This window comes from Brassica rapa, chromosome A10 (genome assembly GCF_000309985.2).
Source record: "Brassica rapa cultivar Chiifu-401-42 chromosome A10, CAAS_Brap_v3.01, whole genome shotgun sequence".
NCBI lineage: Eukaryota > Viridiplantae > Streptophyta > Magnoliopsida > Brassicales > Brassicaceae > Brassica > Brassica rapa.
Genome location: NC_024804.2, coordinates 12,648,174 through 12,666,717, shown reverse-complemented (window position 1 = coordinate 12,666,717; position 18,544 = coordinate 12,648,174). Strand labels below are relative to the sequence as shown.

General features: G+C 37.5%; 4 protein-coding genes and 1 pseudogene across 5 annotated transcripts; 2 read left to right on the top strand and 3 right to left on the bottom strand.

Moving 5' to 3' along the window:
• The first annotated feature begins 412 nt into the window (after positions 1–412).
• LOC103845286 lies at positions 413–1,706 on the top strand. The gene has a single exon (XM_009122121.3). It carries the CDS (start codon positions 1,293–1,295, stop codon positions 1,566–1,568), a length of 276 nt encoding a protein of 91 aa, XP_009120369.1. The 5' UTR covers positions 413–1,292; the 3' UTR covers positions 1,569–1,706.
• Positions 1,602–3,895, bottom strand: LOC103845287 (farnesol kinase, chloroplastic). Its single transcript, XM_009122122.3, has 5 exons — positions 3,371–3,895; positions 2,639–2,706; positions 2,409–2,540; positions 2,153–2,268; positions 1,602–2,049 (listed from the first exon to the last, which is right to left on the bottom strand). Exons 1-5 carry the CDS (start codon positions 3,665–3,667, stop codon positions 1,754–1,756), a joined length of 909 nt encoding a protein of 302 aa, XP_009120370.1. The 5' UTR covers positions 3,668–3,895; the 3' UTR covers positions 1,602–1,753.
• Positions 3,896–5,307: 1,412 nt separating this feature from the next.
• Positions 5,308–9,863, top strand: LOC103845283 (ETO1-like protein 2). Its single transcript, XM_009122118.3, has 5 exons — positions 5,308–7,446; positions 7,971–8,262; positions 8,462–8,771; positions 8,862–9,119; positions 9,626–9,863. Exons 1-4 carry the CDS (start codon positions 5,531–5,533, stop codon positions 9,110–9,112), a joined length of 2,769 nt encoding a protein of 922 aa, XP_009120366.2. The 5' UTR covers positions 5,308–5,530; the 3' UTR covers positions 9,113–9,119; positions 9,626–9,863.
• On the bottom strand, positions 9,500–11,776 carry LOC103845284 (probable inactive receptor-like protein kinase At3g56050). Of its 2 annotated transcripts, none has more exons than XM_033281811.1 (5): positions 11,325–11,776; positions 10,795–11,253; positions 10,529–10,719; positions 10,334–10,466; positions 9,500–10,244 (listed from the first exon to the last, which is right to left on the bottom strand). In XM_033281811.1, exons 1-5 carry the CDS (start codon positions 11,407–11,409, stop codon positions 9,676–9,678), a joined length of 1,437 nt encoding a protein of 478 aa, XP_033137702.1. In that variant the 5' UTR covers positions 11,410–11,776; the 3' UTR covers positions 9,500–9,675. The 2 variants fall into 2 exon arrangements, with proteins under 2 accessions (XP_033137702.1, XP_009120368.1); XM_009122120.3 differs by having other exon boundaries at positions 10,795–11,244; positions 11,325–11,765.
• Positions 11,777–13,609: 1,833 nt separating this feature from the next.
• On the bottom strand, positions 13,610–18,390 carry LOC117128915 (annotated as a pseudogene).
• Between the last annotated feature and the right edge of the window lie 154 nt (positions 18,391–18,544).

The following is an 18,544-nucleotide window of genomic DNA, read 5'->3' as shown; positions in this document are numbered from 1 at the left end:
TAGATTGAGATGCCCAAGGCGGTAAACATAGTGAAATAGCTACATTATGAACCTCAGCTACTTACATTTAGGCTGGAACTATATATAAAACTCCCATATTAAGGCCCATTCAAATTGTTGGTTCGGCATACACACACTGCATTTTATAATCTTTTTCCTCACATATCTATTTCAGAATTAGGCCTAGGCATAAAATTAGTAACCCCAAATCCTAACCAAAAGAACTGATCCGTATCCGGTGTCCGAAATGTAACAAAAATACTCGAATATATCTTGTAACATGTTACAAAAAATCCAAACTCAAAATGTTATTAACCGAACTCGAACAAATAACCGAAAAAAACCCGAAAAAACCGCAGTAAATTCCGAAGAAACCTATCCAAATATCCAAATTAGTATACAATAGAAATATTTGAAACATAAATATATATTTCAAATATTGAGTTTCATATTTATTTTGATATAATATCTAAAAAATAAGTATTTAAAATTTAAATAAATACCTTAAATATCCAATTCTATATTAATCAATATATATTTCTTATATTTTGCTTTTAAATTTTAGATTTTATTTCGGGTTATCCTAACCGATCCGATATAACCTGAATTCGAGCGATATATGATTACTTTATGAATTTTAAGATATGATACAAATTAGAGTTGAAACCGATGTATTATATCCGAACCTGGCCCGTACTTATAAATTTACTAGAATAAAATCTAAAATGTGTTAAAAGTTAGAACCAAAATCCGAAACACCTAACCTAAATCCTAACGGATACCCGAATGCTAGAATCATTCAATCAACAGAGACATGTATACAACGTTTTCTTTTTGGACATTGCTTGAAAACAATAGTAAATTCAATAGACCAAATAAAATAGTAACTAAATTTTGTTTTTACTTGGAGAATGGTAGAAGAAGCAAGAAGCAAGAAGCAAGAAGCAAAGAATGTAAGACACGGGAGTTTCTCTTGAGGAAGTTTCCTGGAAGGTCACTGAGCATAGTGATAGGAGCCAGACGACAAGGATTTTCAATGTAAAACGACGTAGCGCCAATCACGAACGTCACTTTCTACACCAAATCTTGATACAAAAATCCATCTACTAATTATCTTCAAGAATATTATATTTAAACTTTTTATCTTCTTCTGTGGTGACATTTTGATTAATAATATTCTCTCAAGTCTAATATCTATCTCAGAGAGGAACAAGAAACTCCCATACATACACGAAAGGTTTCAAAGACTACGAGAGCAAAAGGAGCTGAGAATACTTTGGAGATTACCTGTCATGGTAGCTTCCACGGTGGAGGCCTTGAGCCCTGAGGACGGAGAGCGAGTCCCCTTCACAAGAGACAAACACTACGCGATGCATGGTGAGATCTTGATGATGGTTCTTGTGGTAAGCTTTGCTGTTTTCCTCTTGTTCCTCGTGTTGCTTCCTTGTCTGAAGCGCCGTTACACTCACCACTCCGACCTGTCTGAAGAAGACGCTTCATGGAGCGGAAGAGTTAAGCCATCACCAGTTCCTGTTGTAGTAGTAAGCATACAATCGATTTCGAAATAACAAAAGCTTGTATTGAGCTTCTAGTAACAAAAATTTGTAGAAGCGTATGTTAGTAGTCACTATATCTCTTCACTACATTACAACATTGTATCCAACAACAATATGATGTCTTTTCACTAACAAATACATGGCAACTAAGGATGTAATTTTTTTACATAGAGGTAATCAAGCTCGAGGACTCTGTATTAGAAGAGTAGAGTACCGACCAAGGCAGAGGTTAAGGGGATGGTGAGATTGTCATCTATGTCGGTGCTTATCGGGAGTGATTCCACAAGAGCCGATGCTACAGAGATGATAAGGAACCGAAGAATCATATCCCACCCGATACTCTCCATATAACCAAATGAAGCAAAGTAGTACATATAACCAACAGATGCTAAGAACCCTGCGATTGCCATCCCAATGCTACCAGCTAATGATTTGTTTCTGTTGTAAGGGAGCTTCTCTGTTCCAAACCGCCTCCCAACAATGTCAGCCATACCTTTTTAACATGATGTGAGAGCAAAAATGGGTGTATAAGTTTCATTATGCAATACAAAAGTTGCTAATGTTATTGTATCAAACCAAAGCTAAACTGAACGTACCATCTCCTGCGCAGAGGTTGCATATCACTGCGATAGAGATAGGGGACGTTTTCCAGTAGAAGAAACAGGCGGATGTGATTGAGAGTGCATAATAAAGTGGTCCCTTAAGTAGTTCCCTGATGAAGAAGAAAGCAACTACAGACACTTTGTGAAGTGACAACGAGTGATGATATTACACACAGAACCAAGATGACTAAGAGAAAGACTAATACTCTTAAGTATGCGAGAGGTATTTTCGAAGAAAATAGAGCTATACCTGCGATCACCGTGTCTGCTCATAGACTTGATAGTACCTTCGTCTTGGTAGACTCCAAGACCAAGGAGCAGCATCCTTACTATATTGAGTCCAGGTACAAGAGAAGCCAAAAGCGCTCCTTGGCGTCCAGAACTGAAATAATTGTTACTGATGTTAGATTCTCCTGATGTTACATAGTGCCAAGATGGTTAGTCAAAATAGATCCTTTAAATCAATAATAATAATAGTACCTGAAGAGTGGCCAGCAAAGCATAAAAACAAGACCAATATTAATGTGCACAAGCTTCCTGATAAGTTTCTGAAAAAAACAAAGAAAACACCAATGATTTTACGCAGGTTAGTAGTCACATATGCTAGCTAAAACCAATTCCACATCATGAAAATTCTGTCAGATAAAATATGGCTCAGTAGCCAAAACCATACAAGCTCATTAAGCAATTAAACTTATAGAAAAGTCATGTATATTGTTTACATTTTCAAGTTAAGGCTTCGAATGTTTAATTCTGCCCCGCCCCGCACCGCAGTTAACAGTAACAAAAATCTCTACACATATGTATACGTTTTTATAACTGTTAAAACTGTACCGCAGTTGAACTGCTTGTCCCGCACCGCTCAAACAGCAGTCACCATTCGAAGCCTAAGATGATCATATAGTCTCATGATTATATATACGCACGGGTTTCAAAAAAATATAAAACCTCAATTAGGTTTCTGAGCAGCAGAGAACTTTTTTCACACTTGAGTTACCAGATTTGGGGTAAGTTTCCTTTTCTCTTTCACTGCAAGTTTTTCACATTATAATTGTTCTGGCCATTAAATGCCATTACTCGATAAAGCACCAAAGAAAGCTACTCAGGCTTTCTACCAGTAACAGTAGCAAAATCCCAAAAGCTTATTCAGATATTCAAATGAAATCAAAGACTGTATTCTCCGTATAAATGTACGTATATGAATTGAATTACCTGATCAAAGATCCCGCGCTTGCCAATCTCTCCCCAGAAACCGAGGCAAGAGACCGCCACGACGCTGGTGATCCCGGACGCGCAGACATCCGATAGTACCGAATTGTCCGGAAACATGACGGCGAGTGAAGACGTTAGACTCCTACGAGAAGGAGACCTGCGGAGTAGCGTGGAGGTTGTTGATCTAAGAGTAGTTGTAGGCGAGATTGGAAGAGTTAAGAATCGTGGAATCGGAGAGAAGAAGCAAGAAGAAGAGTCGACGAGGAGAAGGGAGGAGATGCTCTTAGTAGCAGCCATTTTTAATCCGCTAAATATCCCCAACGACAAAACAACTTTTCATCAAACAATTTTTTTTTTTAATTATTGCTTTAGATTTTTTCTTTTTGACATCATATTGGTACTGTTACTTTGCTAGTTGTTGGTTGGATGTTTATTTTCTTTCTTCCATATGTTCAAACAGTGTATGTGGTCAAATCTAACGTTTTTCACTGTGTTGTTTTTTTTTTTGGGAAGAAAACAAAATGGTAATTCAGTTAACCTGAGGTATCTTCTCCTGGTGAATAAAAAATCTCATCTTCCTTCGTAAAATCGTATTTTTTTCTTTTGTAAACCAGTCAGCTTTCCTTAAGCCCATGTAATAGTGGGCTCTGTTTTATTAGACCATTATGATTCCGGTCCGGCTTAAAGTAACAAATCGCGTGAGAATGTCTGTGCGGAAAAAGAACATTAGTCTTTTTGCTTCATCGAGTTTATATACCTGCTTGTCTGACTGACCACCACAAATGTGTTATGATGAGCCTATTTTGGGCTTTATATTTGCTAAATAAGTGAGCCTGTTTTTTAGACAGAGTCGGAAAAATCAAACCTTCATGAATCCTTTTTCATCAAATCATTTTTCAGGATCTTTTGTTAGAGAAAAAAAAATCAGAATTAATAATTCAGCTATGACACGATTCGTTATCATCCTTTCAAATACGCATATAATTTTGAAAAAGCATAGAAAAGTGATTCAGATTCCCCTCACATGGGTTGCCGAGACACATGACCACACAACTCTACTTGTCTTGCCTTGTTCATTATTCATTTTTTACAACTATTCTAATAAAACTATATATTATTTTTATCTAAATATATTATATGTGTGTGGCTGATACCAGTTTTTATTAATATTTCTCAAATAATGCCAAACTAATCCTCAATTATTTAGCTGTTGACAAGAAAAAAGATCCTTCAATTATTTTGCTATTCATGTATTATCTTTTGAAAGTACACTTGCATGTGTTTTCCAGGTGTGCGAGCAAATAACATCAGAATTGGACAATTGGTTGTGTAGTTTTTCCTACTTTATTTTAGTTTTAATGTTTTATAATTGGTTGATGGGATTTGTTGGTCCAAATCCATGTTAGAGACTAAAAGTGTAACTAACAAAGCTAAAACTATAAAACTTCAGAAAGTATTTATGAAAAAGTAATTTTATTTTCTAAACACAAACAAACACACTCGCTTTACTGAGTAAAAACCATATTAACAAATGATTAGCAGCACTGATCAAGTAAGGATATATATATATATAAATTTTTTTTTTTTTTAAATTTACTTTTTCTAGATCGTGTTATGTGTGGGTTAAGTACATCATCAAGAGACCAAGACCACTTTATCTGCTTGCCATTTAAAACCACAACTAATCTAACCTAACCAATCATCTCGTTGATTATTCAAACTGGGTTGAATTGATATTATACGAATATAGAAGATAACCGATAAGGACCACATAACTAGCTAACCAACCAAATTTGGCATCACATGATGAACCATAGCGTTGAATATTCAAGAGAGGCTTATTTTAATCAATAACTAAAACAAACCAACCATCATCTTATTATGAGATTTATACAATCTCTTTAAACTTTAGTGTTTAATTATTATTTTTGTAATGATCATTATATAAAAGGTAAGTGGTCTGGTTCGTAGCGCACCCATTAGGAACCACTACCAAACTAGTCAGTGAAGTTCGCAACCTGTTCTGTCTTTTTTAAAGAATCGATGCCATTTCTCTTTTTTTCTCCAATAAAGTCTTCACCTTTTTCTTTTTAAACGAATCACACTCCTCATCGTGTGCAGAGCAGCGTCTAGTGTTTTGTCCCTCTTCCGATTTCAAGAATGCGGAATCTAAAGCTATTCGAGAGGTTCAAGAGCACTCAAATCCACGCCTTCACTTCATCACAAGACTCTCCTTCCACAAGCACCAATGGCAGCAGCAGCAGCCCTCGGATGAACTTCCTACGCCACCCCAAACCAACCTCCAAATCCTTCTCTCGCTCGCTTCTCCCTCACGGCTTCCCCACCACGGACCTCCTCGAGCCTCCTCTGGACTCGTACCTCAAACCCATCGACCTGGTCGAGTCCTTATCGAATCTCTACAGAAGAATCGAGTCTAGCTCCGAGTCAGAGACCTCCATGCTCTACCTCGAGCAGTACACTGTCCTCCGCAGCCTCGGCGACGCCAAGCTCCTCCGCAGGTGCTTGCTCAACGCCAGGAGGCACGCTGTGGATGTCCCTTGTAAGGTTGTTTTATCCGCTTGGTTGAGATTCGAGAGGAGGGAGCACGAGCTTGTGGGAGTTGAGTCTATGGATTGTAACGGGTTTGCTATTGAATGTCCCAAGAGTAGTTTGAGTCGTGGTTGTGATTTGAATCTAGTCAACGAGCATTGTAAATGTTGTGAGGAAGAGGAGATTAAAGTCTCTAGAGCAGATGAGTTTTCAGGTCTAGACGAGGAGAGTGATTTCTCCTTCTGTGTGGGTTTAGAGAAGGCTAAGTGTGTTAGGTCGCGAATAGCATCCCTTTCACGGCCCTTTGAGGCTATGCTGTATGGTTCTTTCGTGGAGTCAAGAGCTTCTGAGATCGATTTCTCGGAGAATGGCATCTCAGTTGAAGCAATGGTAGCGTTGAACATATACAGTAGGCTCAAAAGAGTTGATTTGTTCCGTGTTGAAACGGTCTTTGAGCTTCTTGGACTAGCCACCAAGTTCTGCTGCGACGACCTCAAGTCTGCTTGCGAGTCTCGTTTGGCTTCATCTATCACTGACCTTGACAAAGCGTTAACCTTTGTAGACTACGCGCTGGAGGAGCGCGCGGAGCTTCTTTTATCAGCTTGCTTGCAGGTGTTTCTGAGGGAGCTTCCTCAGTCTCTCCACAGCTCCAAAGTGATGAGACTCTTCTGCAGCTCCGAGGCGAAAGAAGGGTTAAGTTTCCTCGGTTCGGAGTGTTTGTTCATGTTGTACTACTTCCTCAGCCAAGTAGGGATGGAGGAGAAGCTCTCGGCAGAGGCTATGCTGGTGTTGCTGGAGAGAACTCGTGAGTTTGCTCTCGCGAACTGGCAGAAGGCTGTGGCCTTGCATCAGATGGGGTGTGTTCTGTTCGAGAGGAAGGATTACAAAGCAGCTCAGTTTCATTTCAGATTAGCTTCAAGCTTAGGGCATGTCTACTCGTTAGCTGGGGTGTCAAGAACTGAGTATAAACAAGGGAAGAGTCACTCAGCGTTCAAGCTCATGAACTACCTCATCTCTAAACACAAGCCACGTGGATGGATGTACCAGGAGAGGTCTCTCTACAACGCCGGCGACGATGAGAAGCTTAAAGATCTAGCAACCGCCACTGAGCTTGACCCTACGCTGACATTTCCTTACAAGTATAGGGCTGTGATGAAGTTCGAACGGAAGCAGGTTAAAGAAGCGTTCGAGGAGGTTGATAGATTGATTCAGTTCAAGCTTACTCCAGACTGTCTCGAGCTGAGGGCGTGGCTGTTTTTAGCCGTTGGTGACAAAGAGAGTTGTTTGAGAGATATAAGAGCAGTGCTGACTTTGGAGCCCAAGTATGTTGTGTTTGGTGGGAGGATGAGAGGTGATTTGGTAGAGGCTTTGACCGCGCAGTGTAGTGAAGTAGATTGTTGGGTGAAGCTTTACGATAGATGGTCAGCTGTGGATGATGTTGGTTCGTTGGGTGTTGTACATCAGATGCTTCAGAATGATCCCAGCAAAAACTTTCTGAGGTTTAGACAATCTCTTCTTCTCTTAAGGTAAGAAATTCTTTTTCTTTTCTCAGGCAAACTGTGCTTAGGCTTGGGCGTTCGGCGCCGTTGGATTCAGTTCGGTTGATTAGGATTTTTGAATTTTCCGTACTATGTTCATGAATCTCATTCGGGTTTTACTAGTTTTTAGATCGGGTTTGGTTCTTTCTGGGTTCGGTTTGAATCAGATTATAACCAATGTCTGAAATCGGCCTAAACTAACTAAAAACATTCAAAATAACAAGTAAAAACTATAAAAAATCTTTAAAATATCTAAATTACCTTAATGTATATAAAAAGGTTAACATATTTAACTATTTTCGGATCAGATTTTGATTCGGTTTGGGTTGTACCGAAACCGGAAATACAAAGCTCTTAAGTTCGGTTAGGATATTTTTGTATCACAGTTCAGATGGGGTTTTGGTTCAGGTTAAGCTTGAAGTTTCGGTTTGGGTAAAAACGCCCAGGCCTAACTGTGATTATGAGCTTTTCAGGTGTTGAGAAAAACTGCTTTGTGTTGTGATCTTTGACAGATTGAATTGTCAAGGAGCTGCGATGAGGTGCTTGAGAATGGCATGGAACTTGGCTGCTTCTGAGGCGGAGAGGTTGGTTTACGAAGGTTGGCTTTTATACGACATGAGTTATGTGGACGAAGCTCTTACTAAAGCTGAGAAGGCAATCTCCATTCAACGCTCCTTTGAAGCATTTTTCCTCAAAGCCTATGTTCTAGCTGAGAAGAATCTCGACCCGGACGAGAGCTCTTGTGTTGCTCAGGTTCTAGAGGAAGCTCTCAAGTGTCCTTCGGATGGGCTACGCAAAGGACAGGTTGGCATTTTTTATTTATCTCTTTTTAATATATCTTAAGCTCCGAATGGTAACATGGAAACAAGTGCAGTGCGGTTCTAATAATAACAAAAACATATAAAGATTTTTGTTAATATTAACAGTGATGCGGATTTGTTCGTTACCATTCAAGCATTAATCTCACTGTTTTCTCATTGTTCTTTTTGTTATGTTTCTTCAGGCTCTGAACAATCTTGGGAGCATTTACATCGACTGTTCGATGCTAGATCAAGCTGAAACTGCATACAAGAACGCTCTAGAGATCAAACACACTCGTGCACATCAAGGCCTAGCAAGAGTTTACTTCCTGAAAAATCAACGTAAAGAAGCGTGCGAGGAGATGACAAAGCTGATTAACAAGGCGTTTAGCAAAGCAGCAGCTTACGAGAAGCGGTCTGAGTACTGCGAACGTGAAAAAGCCAAAGAGGATCTCGACATGGCCACAACACTTGACCCTCTGAGAACCTATCCTTACAGATACCGAGCTGCTGGTAAACTAAACTCTTCTCTTTGCCTGTTTAAAATCTTATACAATCTGTTAAATTCTAGTAGTTAAAAGAAGCGATTTGTCTGTGTTGCAGTACTGATGGATGATCAGAGAGAGACAGAAGCAGTGGAAGAGCTGTCAAAGGCTATAGCTTTCAGACCGGAACTGCAAACGCTGCATCTCAGAGCAGCGTTCCACGAGGCTACAGGGAAGCTTTCATTGGCTGCGCAAGACTGCGAAGCTGCTCTCTGTTTGGACCCTAACCACACGGAGACGCTTCATCTCTACAGCAGATCCAAGGATCAAGCTTCATCCATTGACAACACCATTGCTGGCTTAGATTAGTTCTAAGGTAATCAACCACACCGAAATAGTTTACTCTTTTTAATTTCTAATTTATACGTTAATGCTATAAAGTAAGCCTGCGGGTTCCGGTAGATAGGTTCGGTTTGGGTAGTTCGGTTTTTTTAAATTTTACCAAAACTAACCGAGGTTTTGGTTTGGATTATATTTCGGTTAAACATTTGGTTAAATTCGGTAAAATTCGGGTAATTTGGGTTTGTTTGGTTAATTCTTTTGTTAATTCAGTTAGTTCGGTTCGAAATTTGTTAACGTTTTTTTTTTGAAATACCGAACTAATCGATTACCGAACCAAAAACCAAAGTTTTTTCTATAAACCTGCTGAACTGAACTAACCGAAATTTTGGTTGGTTCGTTTAAAAACAGCAGGCCTAGTGTAAAGTAACTGCCATTATTGATCATACCATATGTTTCTATGCATATGCAATTTTTCGTGTCTATATATATATATACAGTATTTAGTCTTTTGATGCAGACCAAAATATTATCTTTTCACAGTGACATTTGGGTATCTAGAGGGCACACCTAAACGGCAGGCTCCTTTCTCTTTAGTTTCCATCTGTGGTTATGATCTCCATCTCACTCCACCACCGTGGAGATAGCCTTGGCAGTGCTGCATCGGCTTCTATTCCAATGATCTCTCTCAACTTCACCACAACCTTTCTCATCGTTGGCCGTTGAGCTGAGTAGGGATTCATACACTGCCTAACCACTCCCAACAACCTCTCAGCAACATCCTCCTGAAACGTTTTCAGCGTCGGGTCTACAAGATCTCTCGCGGGCTTGGGTTCAAGAAACAAAGAATCAGGGTCTGGGAGCCTCCCGGTGATGATTTCAAACACAAGGGCGCCAAAGTTTAAGACGTTGGTTTGTGGGTCAAGCGTTGAGTGTTCTAAAAGGTTCTTGCTCGAGGAGGATTCCTTGGAGGGTGAGATGAAGTTGAGGACTGAAAAGTCTGAGACTTTGGCGGCGTTGTCTTCGGTTAAGTAGATACAAGAGGAGTCCAGATTGGTGTGCAAGATGGGTGGGTTGAGGTTGTGCATGTGCTCTAGACAGTAAGCTATTCCCATGAAGATTCTGAGTCTTGTAGGCCAGTCCAAGTGCTCCGTATGTTGAGCTTTCATGAAAAAGATCAGTTCAACAGTTTATAGATCAGATTGTGTTAAGTTAATAAAAAGAGTTTCTTGATGATGATGGAGTACTTACAGTGAAGATGCTCTGAGAGGGTTCCATTAGGAGCGTATTCGAAAACAAGCATTCTGTGGAAGGGCTCGTTCTCATGGCAGTACCCAATCACATTCAGAAAATTCTTGTGATCTACTTTTGATAACTTACGAATCTGCACAGACAGAAGAAGAATCATTTTCTGTTGAAAACAAAGCACAAACCAGGTTCTGTTACCTTTTGTAGCAACTGTGTTTCCATATCAGTAGACCAGTTTGCACGAGAACCAGCCGCGATGGAGACAACAGCAATTTCAGCACCAGTGGATAAAGTCCCTTTATAGATGGTACCGTCTGAGAAAGAGCCAATGATGTTACTGAAGTCTTCACATGCTGCTCGTAGCTCTGATAGCTGCATCCTCGGAACATCTGCCACAGTGCAAAACTATAGCATCAGAGAAGAGAAGATGGATAGAGAGTGAAGACTAAAGAGCGTGTGGTTGCCTGTGATAAGAGCATTTTGAAGCTGGCCACTGTTGGTCCAAGGCTTGATTGGAATTTTTCGGGTGTGGATAAGAAAGAAGATGATTAATGCCACTGAGACTGTGAACACGCCAACGACTATGCCCACGATCATAGAAATATTATGAGTCTTTTTAGTTCTTGGAGGTGGAGACAAAAGTTGTGGAGGAGGTTCAGAAGGTGGGTTTGGGGTTTGTGCTGTCCTGACACTACTAGGAGGAGGGCTTGGGGTTCCATCTCCTCCTGGTGGTGTTTGAGTTTCTGGTGCTGGAGGTGGTTTTGTGGAGCCTTCAAATGCTTGATCAGGAGATGGAGGGGAGGCACCCACAGCAGGACCTTTGCCCGGAAGAGGTGGTGTCTCTACCAAGCTGCGACGGTTCCAAGAAGCTTCGGATTGGATCAGTGAGTGATCTTGAGAAGGATCAAAGACTTCTGCAGTTTCTTAAGGAAATTAACTGTCATAATACAAAAGATTGTAGAGAGAGACAGAGATGAGGATGGAAGAAAGTTACCTTGGCTTTTGAGATTCAGAGGAAGAAAGGTGAGGAAGATGATGGAGAATGCTGTTCGGAGATTGAATCTCATAGGAGATTCCATAGCTTCTGTGCCCTTTCTTCCTGAAAGAAAAAGGAACAAGAGGAGCAGTTAAAGATTGAAGTCGTCTCTCAGGACAAAGGAAGACTAATCAACGGTTGCTACTCTTTCAACCTTTTTTAATTAAAATAAATTGCTTATTACTCCAATCATGAAACCTGTTGACTTGTATGGTTATGTCCTTTACCTCTAATTGGTCTATGTCGTGAATGTATGTAGGTTTCCTTTTACTGGATCTAACAGTCTCTTCTTGTTAAATCTCGTTGCGGTGGCTAATCAAGTTGAGGGTTTTGCGGTATGACTTGTACTGCGGGATATTTTAAGTATGGCTACTAGTGTGATCTTGACCCTTTTCTATCAGAGCCTTCTTTTTGGCTAAAATCCACAGTATGTAACTGGTATGCTCGTTATGTAGATCAGAGATAGAAGAAGCATGTTAGGAACTAAACGTTAAGAGTCATAAGTATTACATATCGGCTGACGCAAAAGACTCATATCCAATGCAAATATTAGTTTCATGATCCGACATTCTATCTCGATAGTGATAAAACTCTAAACAAATATGATTTTGCTATCATCGTTGCATATTCTTTTTTTACTAATTAGTTGTTAAGAAATCAAGTAAATATTCCTAAAATTATTGAACATCTTACTAACTTAACATAACTAACCCATAAATTTAAGCTATGATATTAATAACAATAATAAAGATACTTGCCGTTGTAATTTTTTATTATATTCCTATAATGTATATTATCCATTTGCAAGATATATTTTTTTTGTCAACACAAGATATATATCTAACAAGAATAACTTATGTTAATCTCTATAACTTTGTTTTTTTATCACCATAGAATACATTATTAAGTGATGAAAAAATACACTACTAAGTATTAATTAACAATAGGATGGGCAAAAAATCCGAACCGAACCAAGCCAAACCGACCCATCCGAACCCAAACCGATCCAAACCAAACTTATAAAGTATATATCTAAATCATTTCGTTGGAGATTTTATCAATCCAAATGGTTCGGTTTTAAATTGAACCAAAAAACTGAAGTATTTTTAAATTAGATTAATTAAATATACTAATAATATTAAGATTTTATATATTTAATCATTTAACCTAAAAAATTAAATATAATTTATATTTTACTTCAAAAGTAACAGAAAAACGTAACTAAAAATAAAATAAAAGAATATGAATCTCTTATATTAATATCACAATTGAAAAATTACCTATGATATTAATCTTAGGTTTAATGATAACAACATAAAACTATTAGATTACATTTTCTACATGTTTATTGTGATGTTTGGCTTTATGTTTAAAAATGAAAAAAAAAAGATTTTGTGTCAAATGATGATTTGTTTATATTTTTGTAATTGGACTAGAAAAAACTAAAAAAATCAACACAAATGAACTAAATAAGCACAAACCAAACTAAACTAATTTGGATTGATTTTGGTTAAAGTTTTCCTAGACCCAAATAAACCAAGCCGAATTCAGAATTAAACCGAAAACCCCATCCCTAATTAACATGGTTACATATATACAACTATATCAAGAAAATTGCTAAAACAAAATTGACATTGCAAATTAATAACATCCGCACAGGTGCGCGGGTCAAAATCTAGTTACATTTATTTTTGTTTGACCGTATCAAGATGCTTGTTAGACAGATAGTCTACCACTTTGGACAATTGTTTTACATTAATAAACTACAAATGCAATATTTTTTTAATAAAATATAACCGATAGTACTCTTTTGCATGTTAACACATTCATATAGACAATCAATCATTCATGTATGAATCGTTACTGTAATAAACGGAACTAGACGTCATAATCGGAAAAAAAAACTCCGAATGAATGTCCGAGGCCAGAAATGTGTTTTCATCTATAGTGATTTTATCTTTGCTACATTTGCAAGGTTTATTATTATTTTTTTGCTATTTCTTTTTTTGCAGTAAGCATCTGTTTTTTTTTTCGTGCTAGAATAACAATCCACCAATTTGAGCCATTCTTTTCTTCCTAACCATATTTTAGTAGGGCCTTGTTCGTTTGGAAGTGATGGTGACATGCGACCATAACCTAAGATTACATGTTTGTAGTTTATCAATTGCAGCATCTTGCAACTAATCACAGATTGTAGAATTTAAAATTGTTAATATGTTTGGAAAAATCTCACATTTGAAATATATAAGGAATTTGAATAATATATAAAAAAATTGAGTCATTTCACTTACTGTCAACTTGATTTAAGTTTAAAAAACCCATAAAATTTAGCATGGTATCAGAAATATGTTCCATATTCTATTTCATTAATTTGGTCCGAACAATATTTAAATCATCCCATATCAAAAATAAAAAAAATACGTATATAAGTGATTTGGATCAATCTACTTACCACCAATTTATAAGTAATTTGGATCAATCTATTTACCACCGATTAATTTTAAGTTGAGAGATCCGTATCATAATGGCCCTCCACATGAACATTTAGTCAATGTAACCAACTGTACGCAAACAAAAATACGAATAGCAGGTCGCAATAACCTTTCCGTTGCTGTTTCTAAGCATGTGTAAAAAGAACATTTACACTTTCTCCAAAACCTTTTATGCAAAATTTTAAATAAAAAAAGAATTAAGGCCTTTGCAAAATTATTTTATATGTTTTCATAAAACTGAAATTTGCACACGTTCCAGTCCGTAGAAATAATGAAGCGGACGCAAATAACGCAATGACTACTAAACGAACAAACTAATCATACAATTTCAAAGATAACAAGAATTGCATTACTCTTTGACAGCAAATAATCATATTTAAGATAGATAAATAAAATAATTAGCTGCTAATCACGTTCACATCACACTGATACTGATCTAATGATTTCATTTTTCTTTTGACAAATCTCATCATCTCACAAGCTGATGCTGCATCTTCTCTTTCCATTTCGAATTTTACAGATCGGAAACTTCTGAAATATAATAAAAACATATAGTAGTATATTTTTAATTATTCCAGTTATCGAGTAGAAGAATTAGAACAAAAAAAAAAACTTTTAAGAACAAAAAATCTAGGAGTTAGGCGTGAGATGCGGAAACGAACAAACAAGATGAACACCTAACGAGCCCGTTCTCGTTGCAAGTCGAGCATGTTCTGAACCCTAGCTTCTCCGTGTGCACCTTATGGCTACCGTGACAGACGTTGCACGGCACGAACCTGTGACCGCCGCACATATCACACACACGTGGCTCAATCCTCGGCAACTCTTGCACGAGCTTCTTCAGCTCTCCGATCTCGTGAAGCTGTTTCACCTCCTCCGCTCCTCCGACGTAACGACCGCCGATAAACACGCGCGGCAGCTTCGTCTTGCTCTGGAGATCCTTGTTGTCGCCGTCGAAGATCCGCTCCAGCTCCGCCGCGAATGACGCGTCCATCGAGAGATCTCGCTCGTCGATTCTCACGGGGAAGCTGCGGAGGATCGCTGTGACGGCTCGGCATTCTTCGAACGTGGGACGAACCACGCGGAGGCTGGTGAAGTAGACGACGATGCTGCTCTCCGCGCCAGGGAGAGAAATCCGTACGACGTCTTGTTTGGATTGCTTCGGTTCTGGTTCGGGATTGCGGCGTAGATTGACAGGTGCGGAATCTGCGCGGAGGAGCTGGTTAGACGGACGAGTTGGCCAGGATCGGAGGATCAAGTTCGACGCGCATACTCGGTGGAAAACTCTGGAGACGCGGTTAGGTGAGGGAGAAGAAGGTAAGGAAGACGAATCGTCGGTGCAGAGGTGGTGAATGTCTTTGAAAGAGAAGGATGAGGCGGTGGAGGTGGCGGTGGCGGTGGGAGAGTAGGTGTCGTGAATCTTAACCGACGATTTGCGCCACGGCCGCCACATTGACGAAACGGCGGAGAAGTTGAAGAAATTTAAGGGGACTAAATTAGGGTTTGTGTTGATTTGGATTTGCAGAGAAATGGAGTTTTTTGGAGAGAGAGAGTATTGTTGGTTTTGTTAAAACAAGAAGAGGAGCTATCTTACGCTACCAATTATATATTGGGTGGAAAAAAAGTAGATTCTAATTATAGTTCATTAGTTTGTATTCTCTGTTTAATGCCTTCTTCATTTCCCAAAATGTGTAGTTTGAACTTTGAACACACATATTGAGAGATAATCAGGAGTTAATGATACATGGCAGTGTATCTCTTTATTCAGAAAGTTTTCCATCAGGTGTCATCGTTACTCTGTATTTGAATAATTGTTATTTTAATATTTTCACCGTAATTAGAACAAAATAGATACATTTCTTTTTGCCACTGATAAAGTTTCACCATTCACATTTTTACGTTTTAGTTTATGATTTATTTAAAAAAATAAATTATATTGATGTATCTTAAATTTAGATATTAAATTTAGACGATAAATACTGCATCAAATACATCAAACCAACTAAATCCCATCAAATACATTGCATCAACTAGTTGTAAATCTGATCGTTGTCACCTATGAATCTGTATAGTCTAGAGAATTAAAATGCGAGATACTACTATATATACTGTATTCAATATAACTCTAAACTTGCACAATATAAGATCATTTTATGTTCGGGATGTAATAAAACTGATGAACCACGTTAAACTACTGTGTTTTTATTACATCATTTTATCCATCTATTTCTGTATATGTTTTTTTATGCCGTTACAATAGATACATTAGCTATACTCTAAAACATTAATTTCAAATATAAAAAGCTAAATATCAAATATTCAAATATAGAAGGAGTATTAAATTGTGATCAATACAAGTTACATTAGTTCTGATTAATGTTTCTACATTTTGGTAATAACAATAAAACTTTCTGAAATATAAAATTTGCGGGATATGAGTGGTTTGTAGAATTTCAGTTGAGTATGTCTGTTGCTGACAAAAAAAAACTTGCGGGTGTAAAGCTGATCATCTCAAACTTTGACTGTGTTATAGCTATATATCGATACTTTTGCCATCTTCTACATTGTCGATTTGTATTTTTAGGCAAAGTATTTTGTTGTCTTAACTTGCTTTAGACAAAAAACAAATTATAGAATATGTATAAACGTTACGAACTTTAATTTCTAGTATCGAGTAATAAGACTGAGTAATCACAAAAAGGAATAAAAGGTTGTCGTTCAATCTTCATTTCAGCTCTTACCCGGAAGCAAAAACAACATGTGAAAGGTGAAACCCAAACGATATCAGTTTCAGCAACTGTTTGTTATTCTTTTCTAAATTGATTATAGTCTTATAAATTTGCACAAGTCCCCTAATGAGATTTTAGGAACAAGAGAATAAAGAAATATGCACAAGTCAAAGTGGAAGCTGGCAATAAGCCTTGGCGATGGCTAATAAAATTTATGTTCGTAAAGTATATAAATAATACAGCTCTATTAAACTTAGCCATCATTTTACGGCAATAAAAAAGATATCAGGTAAATGTAGTTTTAGTGAAAAATATTTTATTTTTTTGACTAAAGTGAAAAAGAATATTACAAAACCATAAATAGTGAGAGTTCAAATAGTGACTGTATTATTTTTTGGAGTTATAATAAATTAAATGATAAATAGATTAGATATAAGATAAGTTAAGATAGAGATAATTATCTAAGAGAGAACGCCGAGTAGTAAGAGTAGAGATGAATAATCATGTTAGGAGGGACCACCGAACAAAATGATTACTACAACATTGTAAAAGTGCATCGGACGTTAATAGAATACAATTACTTTGTTAAAACTTTTACATTAGCAGAGCTTAGTGCTAAGTCTTGTTCGAAAACGTGGTTGTGGTGGCCACTAAACATCGATACCGATCGTCGTAATAGCTTGTTTATTTAATAACTTTTATATTTAATAGCTTATTTAGTCACAATTTAATAGCTTACTTATTTTGTAAGGCTACAATATCTCACACACAACAAATGGACTTTAAACCTGAGATTCACTTGGAGTTAAGAATTGGGGAAGAAGAGCCTAAAAGGTTCATAACTAAAAAGATTAAACTAATCGATAATTAAGGATTGAGGAGCGGTACAATTAAAAGGGCACGTAGAGTGGTGGATTCTGAAAAGCATCACGTGTTTTACGAAAGCTAAAGATGAAATGTCTCCTTCTCGCCCGAGACCCAACAGACGCCTCTCAATTATGTTCTTCCACATATATACGTGTGTATAATTGTATATGTGTTTACTATCGTATTGTATTGATGGGCTTATGGATTCGCCTTTTGACAAGCCTGTTAAACAACACCGAAATCGAATTAGTAATAACTTCTGGATTGCAATTTATGTAGAAGTAACATCCCCGTTTAAAGTATAGGTGTAAAGATTTAAAAGAACTGATTTGATCATATAAAAATTTATTTAATTTTTTGGCCACACGTCTCAAAAGAACTATGGGATTAAGGGTGTTTGAGTTGAAGTAGTGGAAAAATAAACAACTTATCGAGTAGTGATTTGTGATATCATATGAGTGAGATCAAAACACGTATATGGTTATATTGTGATTATATGATCAATTAACAAGACTTTTAAATCTTTCGAGAATTAACGCACCGCCTATTGTACATAACAAGGTTTATATGCGGAGTGAGTGAGCTTAGAAGGCCTATTAGTCGTGGCCGTCTGAAGTTTACAAGTGGTATCAAAGTCAAATTCAAACGAGGATAAAATCATGGGATAACAATTTTGGGATGCAACAAGGACATTGCATTATGTGAGAGAAGATGAATTGTAACATCTCAGTTTTTGTTATATGTTGAAATGTTTAAAATAATTAATTTGGTTATACATATCACAAAGTGCACTTACTTTTTCGGTCACATATTCTGAAAAAAACTCTAGAGTTAAGCATGTTTGAGCTTGAGTAGTGGAAAAATGGTTTACCAATCGAAAAGTAGTTCGCTATATCGTACAAGTCAGCGGCGGACCCATGAGTAATTTTGTATGGTGTCAAAAACAAATAAAGATGTCTTTTCTGGGTATCGAACACGGGTTGTGTGGGGTCAAGCACCTTATTTTACCAACTATGCTACATGTTTTTTAATGTTTTTCTATACAAAACATATTTTTATCTTGTTTTTTGTGGTGTCAGGTGACCCCACA